At 41.4% G+C, this 21,137-nt stretch overlaps 1 protein-coding gene across 1 annotated transcript; it reads left to right on the forward strand.

The window, feature by feature from the left end:
- The first annotated feature begins 2,710 nt into the window (after positions 1-2,710).
- Positions 2,711-19,991, forward strand: TMEM192 (transmembrane protein 192). Its single transcript, XM_082758874.1, has 6 exons — positions 2,711-2,785; positions 6,105-6,251; positions 10,083-10,347; positions 12,205-12,339; positions 16,567-16,669; positions 18,377-19,991. Exons 1-6 carry the CDS (start codon positions 2,753-2,755, stop codon positions 18,498-18,500), a joined length of 807 nt encoding a protein of 268 aa, XP_082615000.1. The 5' UTR covers positions 2,711-2,752; the 3' UTR covers positions 18,501-19,991.
- Positions 19,992-21,137: the final 1,146 nt, after the last annotated feature.

Below are 21,137 nucleotides of genomic sequence, written 5' to 3' on the forward strand. Positions count from 1 at the left end.
TGCACGAAAATGACCATGTCTGCTGCACAGATAAAAAATGTAGTTTCTTGAGATGGTGTTTCCGAATGATTAATCAAGTCCCTGATTCTAGCCTTCGAAAAACTGTTCTAAATCACTTAATGCTTTTGATTAATATCTTTCCCCCATACTTTTTCACCTCATATATCATCCTTGCCAAATTCAGAATCCAACCTCTCCTCCCCCCCCCCCAAAAAAAAAAAAAAGAAAAAAACATATGTGCACGTAAGCAAGCAAGCAAAATGTGGGGAGATAAATGTGCCGTTGAATACTTTATTTGGTTGTAAATGAAAGCAATGGTAGCTAAGCAACACAAGATGATGTGTCACTACTTTTTATTTAAAATGAAACTTTTTTGATTTCTTCAAAAAAGTTTAATGATATTTTAATTAAAAAAAACTCTACTCTGAAGTATTTTTTTAATATAGATGTATTTATAGTCAGAAAATATTCTAGCTGTTGTCATTAACCGGCACTCGCTACCTTCTTGGCTATGTGACTCGGTACAGTATGCCCGCCAGCATTTCTGTTTATTCCAGAACAGATATGTTAACCAGAGCACTGACAATGTTGTTCCTTGCACATCAACCAAAAGGTAAACACTTCATGCTTTTCAAGCTGAGCACAAGCTTAGCAGCATTATCCAAGGAAGATATATGCAAAGAATAGGGAGGCTCTGGCAGTCACACAAACCCTTGTAAAAATTGCACCATCAAGTTTCAGACTGATCTACTGAAATATACTTAAAGTAGGTGGTCGTTAGATCAGTTTAGATGTAGACCACACTGGACAAGCTAACTTCTTCTCAAGGCAGAACACCTTTATAGAAGTAACATCAGTTACTTGAACAGCAACCAGCGAATTGTGGCTTCACTTCAGTTTCACAGAAAAGGTCCCGTGACTGCTGATCAGTAGGATTTGTTTTCTTGAGAGGAAGGAAAAAAGAGGAAGCACAATAAGGAACACAAATAAAGAACATTCGGGTAGAGCAGGTGGCACTGAGCAGACATATCACAGGACCTGGTTTCTTACTGAAACCAGGTTACAGCTTTCACAGAATCACAGAATAGCTTGGGTTGGAAGGGACCTTACAGCTCATCCAATTCCAACACCCTGCTATGGGCAGGGACACCTTCCACCAGACCAGGTTGCCAAAAGCCCCAGCCAGCCAGGCCTTGAGCACCTCCACGGACATGGGGCATTCACACCTTCTCTGGGCAACCTGTTCTAGTGCCTCACCACTCTCAGAGTAAAGAATTTCTTCCTTATGTGTAATCTAAATCAACCCTCTTTTAGTTCAAAGCTATTCCCCCTTGTCCTATCACTACCCTGCCTGACCAAGAGTCTCTCCCCAGCTTTCCTGTAGGCCCCCTTTATGCACTGGAAAGTCTCCCCACAGCCTTTTCTTCTCCAGGCTGAACAACCTCAGCTCCCTCAGCCTGTCTTTGTCCAATGGCCTCCAATAAGCTCAAGGCTCAGGGATGGTCAAATAAAGCAAAGAGAAGGTTAAGAAACACGAGCAGATGAACAGAGCACAAGAGATAATAAACGCGCCACTTTGTAAACTCCTATCACTCACACACATGAATACTGCAGCCAGTTCTGATCCTTCGTTTCAGAAAGGATATAACTGAAAAAGGTCAGAGAAGCTAACAAAGGTTATCAAAAGCTGGGATAACCTCTGTATGAATAATAACTAAACAGTCCAGGAGTACTCAGCATACAAAAGGCTGGCACAGAGTAGTAAGACAGAGATCCATGAGATTAGTACAGATACCATGAGTGGCCATTGCCTTTCCGTGTGGAAGAACAAAGAATTATAAAATGAAATTAGCATTGGGCAGGTTTTAAAGAAAATATTTTTCTTCACAAGATTCACAACCATGCTAGAAACATCATTCACCAAGTCCTTATGCTAAAGCACAGTCTGTAGGGGCAACTGGGCAAATCCACTGAAGAGAAATCCACTAGAAAAAAATTAAGAGGATCCCCTCCTCGGGAAGTCCCTGTAACACAAGCATTCTGCACAGCAAGCCGTGCTGCATTTATTCCCATGCCTTCTTCTGGACACCTGCTGTTTTTCACTCTTATGGACAAGAAGGGTACAGGAACAAACTGCAGGGCTGGACTCTGCCTCTGTGGGACCACTCTCACTAACATCCCAGATTCTGTTCTCTGCAAATTCCCTTCTCATCAGCCACATCCACCCTGAGGGAAGAGGAACTGCTCCGACAGGGGAAAAGCATGTCCTGCACTTGCAGTGCCACCAGCCTTTCCCTTCCTACAGTGCCACCAGGGCACGGGGGGCACCACCTCTGGGCCTGCTCTCATTAATCACAGAACCATTAAGGCTGGAAAAGCCCTCCAAGATCATCTGGTCCAACCGTTCCCCTAGCACAACTCCCCTGGCACAACTTGAGGTCACTCCCTCTAGTCCTATGTGAGAAGAGACCGATCCCCAGCTCCCCACACCTTCCTTTCAGGTAGCTGCAGAGAGCAATAAGGTCTACCCTGAGCCTCCTCTTCCCCAGTCTAAACAACCCCACTTCCCTCAGCCGCTCCCCATGTGACTTGTGCCCCCGTCCCTTCACCGGCTTTTAGCCCGGCATGGGACGACGGGGGCCGGGCCCGGGACACTGCGGCTCCTCCCCGGGGCGTGCCGGGGGCCGGGCCCTGCGCCCAGGCGCGGGGCGCTGCTTAAAGGCGGCGGGGCGAGGCGGGGTGGGGCGCCGAGATGGCGGCCAGGCGGCAGTCGGAGCTGGACAACGTGAGTGCGGGGCGGCTGGGGGGCACCGCCAGTGCGCAGCGGCGGCTGTCGCTGGGGGCGAGCGCTGCGCGGGTTCCCCCTTCTTCTCCCTCCCCCTCTTTGTTTATTTTTGCCTTCAGCCAGCGCTTCGGGCCTCCTCTTCCTCCCCGCTTTGGTCGGGGGGCGGCAGTTGCCGGCTGGGAAGCAGGAGCCCCCCGCCGAGCAGCGGGGGCACGGAGCCGCGGCGGGGTGCGGGCGGCTGCTGGGAGCGGGGCGGCTCCTCCCAGCCCCGGGCAGCCGCCTGCAGCCTGTCCCCGCTGCCTGGGTATGCCGGGTGGGGCTTCGGCTCAGCCCGGTGAGGCTGGTGCTCGCTCTAATTCGGGCGCTTCCTGGGTTTTTTGAAGGGGAGGAAATGCTCACACGCTGCTCCCGTCCTCCCCGCGCTGCCCGGAGGTCATGCTGCCGAGTGCTTCCTCATGGTGGCCCCGTTTCGGTGGGTGGGAGCTGGGACCGGCTCACACGAGCTCTGATGGAGCTCCTAAAGCTCCGCCACTGTGTTTTGGAAACGAGGAGTTCACCTGCCCCCGGCAGGCAGAGGATGTTGTCCCACCGAAGGACGCTCCCTGCCTGCTGGGGGAGTGTGCTGTTAGCTCCCCTGGGTGCTCAGGAGGAATGAGGCTGCATGGCCTGGCCACTGGAGTGCCTGTCCTGTGGCTTGCTTTCAGGCTTTAAAATTACACGTGGAGATGCAGCCCAGAGCTTTCTTGTACTCCTACTTCTCAGTTTTATATTAATAACAAGAAAAGAGCAATAGCATGTATAAATGCTTAGGTCTGCAGTGTAAGGCCATCTTACCAGGTGGGTGTTCCAGCAAGGGTTGCTCATGGTTGAAGGCTGGGTAATCAGGAGGCTGAGATGGGTGAGGAGAAGCCTGGTTGCTCACCTTCAGTTGTGGGAGTGTGGCACGCGCTGTACTAAAATAAAACTGACTGCTGGCTGAGATAATGCTGGGTGGCTATCTCCTTTGTTGCAGGCAGCTGTCCATAGGTGAAACAACACCAGGGAGCCAGTCTGGGCTGTTGTGGTTAATGTGAAGTGTGAACCTACATAATGCAGTGAGTCAGGAATTGACTGGTAGGTTGGGCTCAGAGTTAAAGTAAATGGGGTTACATCAGGCTTGTTGCTAGTGGGGTCCCCCAAGGCTCTATTTTAGGGCCAGTTCTTGGCAATGTTTTTGTAAGTGATCTGACACAGGAGCCAAAGGCACACTGAGTTTGCAGATGACACTAAACTGGGAGGAGCTCTTAAATCCCTCAATGGTAGAGAGGCATTGCAGAGAAGTCTCTACAAATTAGAGTACTGAGAAATCACTAGCACTGTGAAATTCAACAAGAGCAAGTGGCAGATTCCCCACCTGGTATGGGGTAATTGTGGCTACATGTACAGACTGGGGGACAAGAGGCTGGAGAGCAGCCCCACAGAAAGGGTTTGAGGGAAGGGATTGTCCCACTCTGTGCTGCTGTGGCCTCACCTTGAGTACTGTGTGCAGGTTTGGGCACCACAGTATAAGAAGGACATAAATGTACTGGAGAATGTTCAAAAGAGGGCTGTGAGGATAGTGAAAGGTCTGGAGGGGAAGATATATGAGGAACAGCTGAGGTCCTTTGGTGTCTTCAGAGCAGGCTGAGGGGAAGCCTTATGGCGGCCTGCAGCTTCCTCAGGAGGGGAGCGGAGGGGCAGGCGCTGAGCTCTGCTCTCTGGGGACAGTGACAGGACCCAAGGGAATGACATGGAGCTGGGTCAGGCTGGGTGTTCGGGAAAGACTCTTCACTGAGAGGGTGGTCAGGTATGGGGACAGGCTTGTCAGGATGTGGTCATGGTACCAAGCCTGCCCAGCCCAGTTGAGGAAGTGCTTGGACAATGTTCTCAGACATATGATCTGATTTTTTTGAGTGGTTCTTTGGGGAATTTGAGTCCATCAAGTTGGACTCTGATCTTTGTGAGTGTCTTCCAACCTGAGTTATTCTGTTTTCTGTTTTTTCTATTTTAACAACTCATCTCTCTTCTCATTCTAGTATCAAGGAGAATATGCTCATTTTTCTTGATAAACTACTGTCTATCATGGCAATGAGGACTCCTCAATTTAACTGATATCCCAATGGACTCTGACATGTCTTTCTGAATACTGGGATCTCTGGAGTGGGGTGGGTAGAGGGGCTTGCAGCAGAAAGCAAGGTTCTGTAGTGTCCTCAATGACTGGATTCTGGCTGTTGATCATCTCTGAATGTCTGTGCTATAATGCCATCACAAGCAGGTGTTACTCTGTTCTGTGTACTTCATTCTGGGCTGTAGTTACTATCACTTCAGAGAAGAGTAGTCAAAACTTGATCCGGAATCTTGAGTGGTTTATCTGTTAAATCAAACAAGTTATAGCATGGGAGATGACAATGCTAAGAGGGGTAACCTGAGCAGTTTGAGTTGCTGGCAAGCTTGTCATTTGTTCAGCATGCCTGTGCACAGTCAGCTTCAGATGTACTGAGTGACTGAGTTCTAGCCTGGAATGGACAGAGATCGCACTGGGGCAAGTTTCTTGTCCATGAGAGACGACCTTCTCTCTGCTCAAGCTTAACTATAGCTTTAAAAAAAAGGTACTACAGGAAAATTACATAGCTGAGACATGTAAGCTGAATGTGGAGAAAAAGAAAGCCACAAATACGCAGCACCAATGTGACAAGTAAAGGCCGCATGTGCTATACTGAAAGCAGCATCTTGTCCAGCCCCTAGTGGCATCTTCCATCTAAATGGCTTTTTCTTTCCTGGATTCAACTTGAACTATTGCTGAGATGTAAGCAGTGAGATGTACTGAGTGTCAGTGGCTGGCTGTCTTCAAATTGAGATTACATCTGTTGCTGGTACACTGCATTTGTCCTTGTTGTTCCCTCAAACTTGTCTGGACAAAGACAAGAATAACAGACTTGTGAAGTACCTGTATAAGATAAATGAAATGGGCTTTAACTGTCATTTCTTCGACCTTCCCATGTGAATGTACTATATTTGTGGCCTCACTTGAGAATGATGCTGAAATATTTTTAATGTTTTAAAGGCTAAACCCCCTCAAGACCGAGGGCAATGCTGGGAGGTATGTTGGTGTCAGATTCCTCAGGGATTGAATAGCTACCACAGAAAGATGTGAAGAGTTTGCTTAGAACATAAGAGCATATCTCTTGAAATACTGATCTTGTTTGCTTTTCAAAGATGGACTTGCTAACAAGAAATTTCTGTAAATTTATAATTATTTTAGAACTTACCTGTTTTTACTTCTTCCCTCTCTCTGTTCCAGGGGTCCTTGGAAATAACACAGAGTTTAGAAGATGATCCTCTTCTGGACGCACCTCTTACTTTGTCTCATACACTGCATTCACAACTGAGGCCAAGATTTCATGCTATCCCAGCAGTTTTCCTTGCCAATTTTTTGTTGCTAATACATGTAAGTTAAATAGCCATGGCTTTCTTATGAAGACGTACTCTTTATTCTGAATTGTTACTCTTCATGTGGACAGAATTCTTCCAAGACTTTAATAGGCTTTTCTTTCCAACCAAGCAAAACCTTCCAGTGAATTTTGATAGTGTGTATGCTACATGATACTTGACGAATTTTAATTCCAATTTGTTTGTCAGTGCTAACATACTGCAGCATATCTTTTTAGAAAGAAAAGCCTTTTAAATAATGGCTGTTCTATGCTGTTGGAAATGTACTTTTAAAATACTATTGATTCATAAGTGCTTAAGACTAGATATAGACAGCTAAGATCAGGTTTATGCCACTGCCTTTTGGAGGATGAACTTAATTTCACAGGGAAGACTTAAGGTATTTCTTTACATGGTAACCAAGCAAGTCAAGCTGGAGTTGCTCCAGGGTTTTTAGGTGGTAATGAATAAAGGATAAAGGAATCCATGTTATTTCCTGCCCTGACTGACCTTTGGAGGCTAAAGTGGAAGAGCACAAAGCAAAATCTTATATCTAACAGCATGAAGGTGATGCTGAGGCTGGTAGACAAATAGAGACTCCTGCACAGTGGTGAGTTTATCCTTCAAAAGCTGTAGATGTGTATTACTGCTTATGAGCATATAGAAACTAAATGTGAAGAAGAGCAGGTAGAGAGCTCAAGCCATAAGAGCTAACTGAAATGGTACTTGCATAGCATAATGCCACTAATGTAGACATAAAGATGGTCCATACATAAAGCCAGGGTACTCAAGATGTGATTTTTTGTTTTTTTCATAATTGAAAGTATGCTATGCTCAGTACTCTGCAAAATGTTCTCTGCTATAACTTCAAGTTCATCTCAGCCTCTGAGGTTTCTTTAGGCAGCTGTGTAAAGCCATTCAAACAATATGCCCTGGCCTCTTAACTTAAGATGTAAAAATCTCCTGTCTGCCAAGCAGTCTTAGGAAAGGCCACTACTGCAGTTCTGCTGAACAGACTGCAAAACCTTCCAATGGAAACTGAGTATCCAGCCATATTTACTTTGCCTACCAGGGCATCACTCTGGTATCCATCCCTCTTCACTTCTCGTTATGAAGGTAGACACTGCTACTGGTGGTAGAGCAGTAACTTTCCACTGAACCTTGGGACTGCTGATGTATACTGACATAACTGATGTAGCCAAACATCAGTCACTCTGACCCTAGAAAAATGCTGCCTCTTCTGTACCCATCACTACTTTCTCTCTCTGCAAGTAGAGAGAAGTAAAGGCAGGGTGAAGAGTCCTGTCAACATGTCATCTTCTAGATGAAGTCTTGCTGCTATTTCTGAACCTGACAAAGTAGCAAGCTGGTCCTTGGAGCAAAATGAAAATAACTTTTTCTGTTGGTGCAATACAGGAATATGAAATTGCTGTATGAAATTACACCCTTGAAATGGTGCTGTTTCTTGCTGAAAAGAAGCATGTTGATGGATGGAGAAAACAAGCTTATGGGATTTTTTTTCCTTCCCCTGTGCTTCTGTGTAAGTGTATAAACTGTGGAATATGAAGAATGTTAGGTTAGCTTCCAACAGATGGCCAACTCAAGCAGCAGGTATCCTGGAGAAGGTAACTCCAGGATATGAGTATGTATGAGGAAGAGTTGTAATGCGTCTCTAATTCATTTTTTCCTTCTCCCTTCTGTGCCAAGAAATTGACTTATGCAGCAAATGGCTCCTTCAGTGCAGTTGCTTAGTTGCATTAAATTCTGGAGTATCCTTATGCTGGTGTGTGGATGGGCTGGGTGTTTGAGTGGCTTTTGCCAAGCCTTGCTTTTCTTGACTTCTGGTTCCTGTCAAGAGACTCTGCAGAACAGTGTAACACACACAGGCTAGAAATAATTCCTTTGTATTAACACCCTGTTTTTCTTCTGCTTATGTACATGCATAAAGCTGAGCTTCTTGAATACTACTTTCTAAGAATATTTTTCTGTATATAAAATTTCTCTGACCTGTGGTGAAAAACCTGTTGTTGGACTACCCTGGAATGTAAGCAGGTTGTCATCAATAAATGCCACTTGTAAAGCAAGTTGTCAACTTCCTCATATGTGCATTGCCATAGTAGATTAATAAAGCTGTTAACTGTATCACTAAACTTAATATAGCCATTTGCTGTACTGACATACATCCCTGATGCTGGGAGGGAGTTGAACTAGATGTGTTGCTGTTGTAAAATGGCAAATCTAACAGTAAATGGTATGATTTAAGTGAGTTAGCTGAGTTATCCTTAGCTTTGTAAGAAAAGGGAATGGTTAAATCATACCTTAAATTTTACATTGGTAACCATCCTCCTATTTCATTTCCCAGTTGCGTTACTTATCCCATTTTCAAGGAAACTTTCTGAATTTAATGTGTTTGAAGTAATATCCTTATGGATAATATAGGCTCTTTACTTTCCTTTTCTTTCCTTTTCTTTCACCTTTACCCTACCCATCCTCTGATATGGTGTTGCTTTTATGAACTAATGATTGTGTGCAAATTGTTCCCTCCCCTTTCTTGCCTCCTTAGCCTCTCCATCACTTACTGCATTCACCACTCAAGCAAGCTAAGGGCAATTCACATCAGTAGTGATGTAATGGTTCTAAAAGATCACTTTCTGTGAACTTCTTAAGGTGCTTGGGAAATGACAAAATAGCAAAATGAGTTCAAGGGAGTAGGAAAGGAGTGTGGGTTCTTGAATATCCATGGAGTTGAATACAGATAAACTCATGAAACAAAGAAGCTTTGAAAATAACATTCCTTCATCTTCAGTCCTGTTCTTGATGAGGTATAGTGTACAGAACCTTGGAAGCTCATTTTAAGCTAAGAGTATTAGGGGTATTAAAGCTTTGTAGGTGTAAGTAAAGTGGTCTTTGCTGTATATAGAAGCTTTCAATTTTCTTGTGTTGATTTTTTTTTCAGTTTTAATGTACTCCTTATTGACAATGAAACAGTATGGGAAAGTGCCATATTGTTCAGTGAAAGAAAACGATGGATGTCATTTTCTATGACGAAACATTCTGCAAGGATCTAAAAAAAATCAATAAAACTGTCCCTGTGTGCTTACAGATACCTGCAGCTAATCTGCACTAAATATTGCCTTCTAGTTGGCCAAAGGATTGCATATGCTGCTCTTAAGTGCTGAAGCTGGAAGCTTGCTAAAAAGTCTAGAAGACAAGAAAAGTTGTAATGTCACTAGCCTGGTCATTCTGATATATATAAATTGAGCAAAATGGTAAAATCTGGTAGTAGTGATTCTTCAGTGTATTTACTAGCTCACAGAGGTATCTACCTGGTGTTGATGACTTGCACTGTAAGGTAGAATGTTTGTTTCACTTTAATGTTAACCTAGAGCTTCTCAAATGGATTTATGCAACTTAATCTTGACTTAACAAAATGTTTAACTCCCTCTGTTTTTGGAGAAAGAAGTGTAGATGTCCAGTAAGATATGAGACAGTCCTAGAGAGCAGTAACAACTACAAATGAGCAAGGTGAAAAACTTTTGAGTACATCAATTTCCCCTTAAAGGAAAAGACCCATTAAAAAGTGTCCAGGAATCGAATTAACTTACTTTGAAAGGGTTACTTATATAGCAGTATAATCAATTTGGAGGAAATGCTGAGAACAGTTTTCAACTTCGTTCAACTCTGCTCACACTCAATCATGAGTGTTACTAGAGTGATATGTAGTCATTGTGGTAAGAGCATCTAATGTTTCTAATTTTAATAAAATCAATTCAGAAAGTCATGCACAATTACATAAGTCTCTTTTTATAGTCAGATGTTGACTAGAGTTTTTTCTTCCTTTCTCTTCCAGGTTGCTTTTGTTGTTCTAGCGTTTTTAGCAGCTATGTTTTGTTCTTACCCCAATCCAAACCAGGATAAGTGCCCTGGAAACTATACTCACCCACTTAAAGTGCAGACTGTCATAATCATTGCAAAAGTAATTCTGTGGATTCTGCATGTGTTTTTTGAGCGATATATCCACCACCACCACAGTAAAGTCAGAAGCAGAGGTTACTTCTCAATATATCGATCAACAAGAAATCTAAAAAGGCTTCCGCTTGTGATACACTCTACAGGTAAAGTCAACTTGTTTTAATGTTCTTTTGCAAAGCCTTAAGTTTTGATATGAGGAAAACAGAACAGTTATTTAATATATCTTGAGAAATTGTTAAAAACCTGTCTATGAGCATTTGTAAATGCTATTTCAGTCAGATGGGCTTTCTGAAGGACAGAACGAGGACTGTTCTGTCCTGCCAGATGCGTGTTGTAAAGAACATAAGTGCCCAAAAGTGTGAGGCTGAGTAAGCCATCTAGTGATTTGTAGTTTTCAGCCACAAAATACTCAGCCAGCAAGGTCTCTGGCTGCTAGTGATGGCAGTTTGCATACTGATTTATCTAGTTGGGTAAGTGGCAAGACTGCTAATCTGTTAATCCTTCTGAGGAGTGTACTTTGCTTTTCAAGCTGTGTTTTAAGTAGAAATGGGTGGATCACATGTTGCTCAACATCTGTCTCAAACTAGTCAAACAATTTCCTAATCTTCAACAGGGCTCTAACATTTCACTGTACTTCCTACTACTTTTTTCTGTTTGAATAGTGTGTGATGTATGGTAGTGTTTTATCTCCATATATTCCATGCTATACTGCTGGCCAGTGAAGTTGAAAGATATTTCAGCAATTAGCTGTTCTTGTGTCTCCAAAAAAAAAAAACTGCAATAAATTGAAGTGTCTGCCTAATTTGAGGGGCTTTTTCACATGTAAGTGGTAGGGGAAAAGGAAAGAATGGTCTTTCACAGTATGTTTGTCTCTTATCTGTAAATCTGAATAACTAGAGTAAACTTTTCACCTGCCTTGATAAACTGCGGTACTACTGCTCTAGCTTTCTTTCCACCCAGTCACTAAAAGATCATCTAGTCACCTTGAGTGCAAAACTTCAGGCTATGGCCACTAGGTAGAGCTCTGAAGATAAAAGATCTTTTTGGAGCACTGAAAAGATCAGGCTACAGCAGGCTTAAGGATGTTTCAAAACAGTAAAAGGACTGTTGTACCTGCTGAAATCTGGATTGTTAAACTCAAATGCCCTGCTTCCTATCCTAGGTTGAGTCTGTGTCTCTTCTGTACCAGCTGTGGGCAAGTGTAAAAGTTCAGGTGTGATCAGATCTATGTTTTGAACTTCTTATGTAAATCACTTCTAGATCAGAAGCTGTTGAGCATTATTACTGTGAACTTCCTGCTGTGCTAACTGCTGCTGCTATCACTTCCATCCTGACAGTTCAGTTACCTAATGTAGTACAAAAGAACTTGAGTTCCCTAAACACTTCAATGCTCTTAATAAATGTAATGCTTTATCCAGACTGGTTATAGCATTTCTATGGGGGAGGGAGGGGGAACCTTTTTATATTCTGCATTGTATGTATGCTGCACTGTATGAGAAGAGGGGCTTTAAAGAATTCAGAACAATTGTTAAGTCTATAGCTAAATGCTTATCATCCTTGACTAATTGTATGCAGTTTAAATTTCTTTAACCTGCCACTGTTAAAGTAATAGCCAGACAACTGGAAGCCTGTGCAGATATCTCCTTGTATAAGGAAGGGGTTAGCAGTTGTAGTTTCTTTTTTTCGGCTTCATATTTAAATACACTGAAGGAAAACACTACTCTTTTTGAATTATGACTGGTGTTACCTTCTAGGAATTGAGGGGAAAAAATATCATCTTGAAGCAATTTTGAGGATGGATAGTAGCTACAAGGTTAGGAACTGTTTAAGTGAACACATATTGTCTATTAGGTGTGCCTAGTCCATTTCTTCACCATTCTTTTAACTTGGAAAAATCAATAAGAACTCATTCTATACCATTACAGTCAAATGCTGAAAGAAAACTTCATTTTGTTGCCAGCAATTGTGATCTTGTATCAAATATAACACTTGTTTTCTAGGTAATGCAGCCCTGCTTTTGATTCTGTCAACCCAGCATTCCTTTCCTGATCACAGTAAAGTGTACCTGTATCTTATCTTGGGAGTCCTCGGTGTGGAGCTGATTAGTTCACTGACCTGCTTGGTAATTTACACAGGTGAGATGAGTTTTGCCTTATTGAGTGAGGAGTGCTATAATGGCTACTGAGCTCTTTTGTTTGCCCTCAGAGTAGTGCAGCTGGGGGTACTACAGGATGTTTAACTGCAACTATAAATACAACATGATTTTGTACCTGTAGAGGAACCAAGGCAAATTCAAAACAAATGTGTAGGTTGTCAGGCTTGGTGTGGTTTTGTGGTGGTGTTAACAAAAGCTCTGATAGTTTAAAGCTGTTGATCCAGTTAAGTGGCAATAAAAACAATTGTTGCAAGAGAGATCTGTGAGCAGGATTGTTAGTTTGGGAGTGTGTCCTCAAATGCATTTGTTGTGAGCTGTGAAGCAGTGAGAGATGGCTTTATCAGATCTAGGATTTACAGGTGGAACTCACAGGATTGATAGTATGGTGTGCCTTCAACTACAGACTTCTAATTCTATATTACCTTCTATTACCTTCTTTTCCTCTTGATATGGTCTTACCTCAGAAGCTGCAGTTTCTCTGTCATTAAGAGTGAAGAATTCCCTCTGTTTTTAAAATATAGTGGCTCTTAAAATATTTGCTAATGCTAAAATACAACACTGCATAAAACTGATGCACTGCTTTGTGCTGTCCCTGTCTTGTAAGGCTGTCTGGTTTTAGGTTTGGTGTAAAGCTTAGCAAGACTTGATAAGCTTCCTTCTATCAAACTACAGTAGTAGTACTACGTAAAATGCTAGTTGATAAGTGTTTTAAACAAATGGTTTTCTAATCTCATTTTAAAAGCTACATGGGTTTATGGGTCATGGGAGCTTAAATAGAAATAGCTGCATTGAAAACACTGGAGAAGGTACATAACAGTGAAAATGGAGTTATCCCTTTTTTTCTTCAAAAAACAAAGTGCGTACTGCAATGTGTCTGACAGGACATTCTGGGTCTTGAGTTGAATGGTTTGTTTTCCTGCTTCTGAGGTGCTGCTTTTTACTTACAGCTACAAACCAAGGGGATGACAGTTTAGTTTAAATAGCCTCAGTAGCACTGGTTTCTCCAGTGGAAGGAAAAAAGATGAGCAAAACTTTGCTCCTGACTTTTAATCAAATAGTAGGAAGGTAGAAATACCTGGAAACACCACCTTCAGGACTGCATGCAGCTTAAAGGAAAAATATTTCTACAGTCATCAGTGTTTGTCATAATCTGACTTCTTTCTGGTTCTGTTATATACAGATTTAGAATAGTTTTTTTTTTTTTTGTAGAGAAGTTTTGATGTGTTCTTACTGATGCGGTTGATGCAAATACTGCCAAATGGCTTGGTCATCTGGGACATAAAACTAGTCTTGACTCTTCCTGGCACAATATTGAAGTCAAAACTCAGCAAGAAGTATGGTTGCAGCTCTAGACTACATATCTCTTCCGTAAGAGTGGAGAGGCCTGAAGGCATGTAGTCGTGTGAGGCTTTGCTCATTTAGATGGGCAAAAGAAGAATGAAGAGAGCAGTGAGGAAACATGAGCACAGCTATCCTAGAGAGCTATTCCAAGAATGCTGGAAATCGTCCTGCCTTAGCATAAGCATACTTACTTTGCTGGGAAACTCCAAGTAGAGATAAGCTACAAAACTTCAATGGAACTTCAGGAACTCCAGTGAGAAACAGTATTTCTTACCAAGGCCTGTTGTAGTTCAGAGGTATATTATGTGTCTCTTATGTTATTAAAATAGAGTAAGTCAAGGTCAAATTCCTTGTAAGTAGGTCTGAGACCAGAGTTTCTAAGAGCTCTCAAATGACCTGTCACGAGGTGGGTTATCTCCTCTAGCTTGTACTACCAGTGCTTGTAAAATCCATTACCAACTTATACCAGGAAGATGCAGGGTGTGATGTTGTTTTCCAGAGCAATGAGCTGAAGGAGGCTTGAACCAAGGCAAAGGAGGGACAGAGCTGCAGCACAAGCAGGGAGCGAACTGTCCCTTCTGGCAACAGCTACCTTCCTTCCTTAGCAGCCCCAGAAGAATAGTCTATGCATCATTCTCTAAAGCTTGATTGCTGTACAAAGCAAAGGTTATCTTATATAACTAGAGGTTAAGTTATATAAACAAATTTATGTAACTTGCCTCAAAATGGGGAAAACTTCTCTAATCAAACTAGATCGCCTGTTTTAGTGGGTGGTATGACTTGTTTTCCATCCCAACACATGTTGAGGTAAGCTAATGGACTGCCTGCATGTCTCTTGCAGGCTGCAATGGTTGTTATTAGTGTTTTGGCTTTAACCTTTTAGGCATCAAGCTAAAACTCTCCTAATGTACACAAAAGTATTCAGTTTTTCGAAGACTGTTGTAACTGATGCACTTCTACCTCTCAGAGCAGCCTGTGACAGGAAAAGTGAAGCCTCCTTTGTAGGATATTTAAGGACAGTCCCCTGCTGTGTTGGAGTGCCTCTCTAAGGCAAGCACTTAGCAGATACCGCTTACTGTTAAGATGGTATCACTAATGTAACTCTGCAGCTCAAGGAGCAACCCTGGGGATATTAAGGTGACTCCACTATGAACTCATAATAATCAACCCTTTTTTGTGTTGGTATATTGCTGAGTTTTTTCTCTTCTGTGGATTCATTTTTTCTTTACTAGTGAGGTGTAAACAGTTACCTGTAGAATCTTATAATGACTTCATTTTGTTAAAGTATTACTATATTCAATGTCTAACAAATGAAAGTTGCATGGAATACCTGACTGTGAATTGTATAAATCACAAAAGAGCTCCAACAAGCGAGAAGTCTCTAGAATTACAATGGCCTGTGAAATATAACTGCCATTCTTAAAACATCCTCAGTCAGCAGTGTGTGCCCACATAAATGCAGGATCCAGAGGTGAGGGATCAAATCTACATGGAATTGCTAGGATTATCCTATAACAGACTTGACATACATAAGTCCTTCAAGTGAGGTAAATGTGCCTGGAATGAAGTATGATATAGATAGCTCTAAATATCAATGTAATATCTTAAGTTCCTGATAGGGCAGAGTTGAATGTTCAAAGGTTTACTAAATATGTATTTAATGACTTCCCTGCATATTTCTAATATCACTTTAATAAAAGACTAACATTCCCACAAATAAAGTATGTTGGAAATTCCTCATCTATTCCTTTGTGGTTTTATTTGTCAAGGAATACAGTCAAAGAAATAACTAACCTTTGAGCCCAACTTGTAGCTAACCTCTGGAGGGTCTTAGCATTGTTTTAGGAGGGTGGCCTATAGTAAAGCCTGTAATATTATTGATGTGTAAGGACAGCCTTTCTCTGCTGTAGCGTGGATTTCTCATGGAGACAGACTGTTTTTTGTTTTTTTTTTTTTTAGTGCTATTAGGGGCACTTGTGAAGCTATACATCTAACTATGTAGTTGAAAATATGTAATCTGGATCTCTGTGGTACATTCCCTTCCTTAATCAGGAGCCGATACTGAATAACTTTAAATATTTCCAGCTTCCTTCCACAAATAATGCAGAGGGTTCCTGCAGCTTCTCCTGTCCCCTTTGTGCATCTGTTAAATTTAGTCTTAAATTTTATTCACAGATGCTGAGGAGTGACTTGGTTTTGATAACCTCAACATTGTGAGGCTCACAATATGAAGCTGATCAAAGAGCCACTCTGTTTCAAATACTTAATAGATTTCTGTACCAAGTCTGCCCTAGTTTTAGAGCATGCAGACAAGCTGCGGCTTCATTGCAGGTAGTCTAGTTAAAATAATATTTATGAGAGCTCAAAATAGAAGTTCTGACCCAGATATGGTATAAAAACTTTCTACTATTTTTATTGCACATTGCTTGATTTGTGACCTGAATTTGGAGATCAAATCTGAAGTTCCCTCTCAGAGGAAGGTAGTTTTTTTTTTTTCCTTCCCTTAGGTGATGCACAGTACTTTACAAGCTAAGCGGCATGTTCAGGTTTACCTATTCAGGTCTTCACTCAGTCTTTTGAGTGGCAGGACTGAAAAAAAGGTGTGTGTGGGGGTGGAAGTAAAAAAAAAAAAAAAAAAAAACACTGATTTGTAATCCCAGCTATACCAGAGAACGAGTAGAGATTAGGTTCTGCTTTTACTTCCACTTCTCCCTAATCCCATGACTGTCTAATTGGCTTTCCATCTCCTATTCTAAGGTGAGCATATGTTCATCTGTTACGGATTTGTTTTTAACTTGAAGCCTGGTGATAAAACTTTTTGGTGGTGGTAGTTTTCTAATACTTTATGAAACTTTTTTTTTTGCAGTGAAAATAAGCAACTTCAATCGTGCAAAGCCCAGACCTGACATAATTGAAGAAGAAAAGATGTATGCTTACCCTAGTCACATTACTTCCGAAGTTGGATTCAGGTAAGACTTCACTGTATTAATTTTGCAATGCATTCAACTATGGTATGTAGTCAACACTGACTAGTGTAATTTTATTACTGCATGTAGAAATACTTGTATAGCTTTCAATTTGTCAACCAAAACAGATAAGTGAAGCTTCTTCAGAAACTTCTTTGAGGCAAGAAAATAAATTGTGGGCAGTTGATAGATGAAGAAGGAAACTTCGCAGTTCTGTCCTGTGTCAGCAGTTAAACATGAAATTCTAGCAAGGGATTTGGAATATATTTCTAGTTTGCAAAGTAATTATTATTGTGGTTGAGTCACTTGGGAGAAAGATGGTGAATGCATTAGCCACACTCACAAGTACTGAGACCGTCCTTTGTGTACTTCCTCGTGGCTTGAATGTCTTTCAGTTGCCCAAATGAGACAGATAATGACAACAAAGTCAGCAAAGTAAACTTGGATTTCTATATTTGCATTTATTTTGAAGCTTCCTAATAAAACATGACTTTTGTATGCCTCAGTGAAAAATAGAAGTGCAGAATTCTAGGGATGCTGATATTTCAACACTTCCCCAGGTGTTGCAAACAGGCTGTACATGCTCTTAAGGAACTTGGAATTAAACATCTAGGATACAGGAAGGATTTTGAGTTGTGTTGGTATTTTGATACAATGTCTGACTTGCATATTGATATCAACATCATGGTGAATGCATGGGGGACCTCATTCCTTTTTCATTCAGCTTTTCCCCTGAGAAATCCTCAAGTGCCCAGAAAACAACTTTGCAACAATGACCAGCTGAGGAAAAGACTCTGATCTCCTGATTAAAGAGTGCAAACTTCCTGTGAGAACTGATTGCAAAATAGTTATTTTAATTCAGGTCTATACAACTCTGACTCTCTTCCCCTGGAGAGTTAAGGTCTATTGAAAAGTGAATCCTGTCAGCCCTTCGGTTGACCTTGAATGCTTTTTTAATACTATGACCTCCATCACCTAAGCTACTGACCAGGAGCTGTTCTGGTGCTTTAAGTTGGTAATGCAGGTTACTAGTTAGGATTGCAAGTTTTGTCAAAGACTTTTTTTCCCAGCTTGACCACAGTAGGTTTTTAATTCAACTTAAGTCTTTTTCCACTTAAGTTGTTATTGAGTACTTCATAAGAACTATGATTAAGGGCAGTGTTACTCCATAAAGTGCTGCAAGGCTGGGGAGCAACTTCCTAAGTTCTGGGATGCTCACCTGTGTGCTAAGAGCAGACTTCCAAGTCAGTCAGCAGCAAATGGTGAGTGAGGGAAGGCAGGAGTATTTGCCAAAACTTCAGCACTTGTTCTTTCTGTTCTAAGTTTCTAATGTCAGGTTTGACAATTCTATACTTCATAAACAGAAGAGGTGGCATGGCTTTCTTAGTGAGCTAGACTACATGCTATAATTGTACTAACCTAAGTTGGTTAAAATGAGTAAGCAGCCTTATTTTTCCTCTAACTGCCTTGCAGGAAATATGTTAATATTACTTATGCAAACATGTTATTAAACTTAGCCAAATCTTTTTCTCACTTATCCAAAAACAAGGTTAGATGGATTGCTTCTTCCCTGAGAAGCAGTCAAGATTAACAGGAATAAAACTGAAGAGAGCAGCTTGTTACAGTATTGGTTAACTGGCAGTGACCTTTCACCTATCAGAAAGCTACTATCTCTTACTGAAACCTGTATTTACTATTTTGTTCTTTAAGGGAAAATTCAAGTTTAGAAGAGATAGTTGAGAAGCAAGGAGATGTAATAGAGTATCTTCAGCGACACAACGCACTACTCAGCAAGAGACTACTGGCGCTAACATCTCAGCAAATAAAAAGTTAAACATTTGGAAAACTGCTGTTGGAGCACAAGAGGGAATATGAGGCAATGCAATATCCAAACTGTTTCATACAGATGAGTCTTCAGTCATCTTTCACACTTCTATTTTGAAGTTAAACTGGAAGCATGAGCTCTGCGTATGCTGTAAGCCTGTTACAGTGGGATATTCTGGCTTTCACATCAGTTCTGAAAAAGATCTGGAGCTTAAAGGATTTTTAAATCCTAATAGGTTACAGTTGCACTTGATGTAATGGTTTAACTTCTTTCAGTTGTTGCTATTTTGCCCTGCTGTAATCTTGAAGTACTCTATTTCTAGAATACAAACTTGTTCTCAAGGAGAAGGTAACTTTGCAGAGGATGTCTACATGGTTTGGAGTACTGAAGTTGGGGACAAGACATGTTCTTTTTGCTGAATTCCATTACTTCCAGTGTTAGAATTGGTATACTTCATTCTGTACAAAATAGGTATTTGCTTTCTAGATCTGCCCCCTTTTCTCCTCTGCCAAGAAAAGGCATGAATTGTTGCTCATGCCAGCAGTGAAACTTGGCATCCTGTTAAGAAAAACAAAGGCACTGAGTGCCCTAAAATGGTATATTTCACATGTGGTACAAAATAAGGTTATGATAAGCAATCTGAGCAGATGTTCAGAATGTTGGCTTTAAATCCCCCAAGAGGTGTCTTAAGGGCTGCTGACATTCTTTTTACTGAGATTCTGTGTCAGCAAAGACTAAACAGATTCTTGTTCCGTCTTCTCTGCCTACCGATCTAACACAAATACTTGAAGCAAGCTCTCAGTGACCTGGTAAGCAATTTGTGTTGAGTGGAGTCTTAAGTTAGTTCCTGTACAAGATGCTATCAGAATTGCACTTAGACTTGCTCTACATTGTGATTCTTCAAAAATGACAGCATCTTAATGAAAATGCTGCAGTGTGTATGTGGGTGGTTTAAAAAAAAAAAGTCTTCTGGAAGTTGGAGAAACAAGAATCTGCAGATCTACTAGCATGGATTTATTGGGAAGGGTGGTAAAAGAACCATTCTCTTCCAGGTACTACTTTGTCTACCAATGTAGACTAAGCATTATTTTAGAAGCCAATATCTATGGGAAGACAGGGTAATCACTGGTGAAAACTCAGAAGAATGTTTTCATGGGAAGTGGTCTTGTGGTTGAATGGGAGTGGGAGGGAAGACAATCTTTCTATTTTGGTACTGGGGCACAACTTCAGAAATAATTGTTCAGTGTGTAACAAATATGGAGGTTGATGAAAAATTGGGGATTTTGCTGCTATCCAACACTAAACTGTTCCCCTTAATTGTTGTTGGTTTTTCGTTTTTGAAAATAAAACCAGGATTTTATAATAACCATGTGAGGGATACAAATGTCTTTGGTTTTAGAACTCAGGTTTTGATATGTTTGTGTGTAATGATTTATGTAACTTCTATGAAAAGCAGTGAAATGTGAAGTTCATGCACAATAAATGCAACTAAGGAAAAGTGTGAAATCTGTCATTATTAAAATCCTATTTTCAAGACCCTGGAATACTATTCTGAACAATTGTAAGTTGCAGAGACAAAAGCACTTTAATGTGGAGCTCTAAATGAATCAAGGCTGAGATGTCTGAACCTGATTTGTATATTACTTCCCCTCTTTCTTGAGGGCAGGGAGGCTATCAATAGGATATAAAGAGTTCTAAGAAAAGCTGAGAAACCAGTAAGCCTGATGTCTGCATGCCACTGAAGTGAATGAGAACTTGAGAAAGAATTAGGGGACACAGGTCAGCATACCTTACAGAAAAGGGAAATCCTGCTTTACAAAAAGCCATTACCTTCTATAAGGTAAATTAAGCTCAGGGAGTGGCAGTGATAATATGCTTGGATTTCTAAAAGAAACACTGGGGGGAAGGTAAGGACAAGAATAATGTTTGAAGGAAAAGAGTGAAATAAACTAGTGACTAATAAAATGATGGATGAAAATACAGACAGCTCTCTAAATTTTCCTATACATTTAGGATGACAAGTGAGCAACTGTTTTAAATTGTGCAATGACTTTGAGATCCTGATAGTTTGTTTTTATTCTTTTAAGATGCTGTGGAGCAGATCATCTTGAGAGCCATCGCACAGCACACACAGGAATATAGGACAATGAAGTGATCAAAAACCTCCATGGGCTCATGAAGGACAGGTCCTGCCCAACTAGCTTCGTCTGCTGTGACAAGATGACCTACTTAGTGGATAAGGGAGAAACTGTAGATGTTGTCTACTTGGATTTTGGTTAAGTGTTTGACACAGTCTCTTGACACCATCTCCCATGGCATTCTCCTGGAGAAGCTGGCTGCTAGACAAGGGTATGGTTGGGTGGGCTGTGAGAGTCCTAGTGAGTGGAATTCAATCCAGTTAGTGGCTGGTCACCCGTAGTGTTCCTCAGGGCTCAGTATTGGGCCCAGTTCTGTTTAGCATTTTTCTTTATCATTGATCTGGACGAGGGGATTGGTGTCCTCTGCAAGCAGCCTGAGGATGCACTCAAGTTGGTGGGATTGGTGGTCGGCCTGAGGGTAGGAAGGCTCTTGGGGAGGGATTGGGGTAGGCTGGGCTGATGGGCTGCATCCACTTGTTTGACATTCAGTAAGGTAGGTGCCAGGTCC

The sequence above is a fragment of the Aythya marila genome (genome assembly GCF_965140915.1).
Source record: "Aythya marila genome assembly, chromosome: 4".
Lineage (NCBI taxonomy): Eukaryota > Metazoa > Chordata > Aves > Anseriformes > Anatidae > Aythya > Aythya marila.

What these genes read in the sequence shown, in the direction of transcription:
- TMEM192 (XM_082758874.1), top strand. Translation starts at nt 2,753, where the DNA reads ATGGCGGCCAGGCGGCAGTCGGAGCTGGACAAC. An exon ending in GGCAGTCGGAGCTGGACAAC is followed by an intron (nt 2,786 to 6,104) that starts GTGAGTGCGGGG and finishes TCTCTGTTCCAG; the next exon opens with GGGTCCTTGGAAATAACACA. An exon ending in GCTTGTGATACACTCTACAG is followed by an intron (nt 10,348 to 12,204) that starts GTAAAGTCAACT and finishes CTTGTTTTCTAG; the next exon opens with GTAATGCAGCCCTGCTTTTG.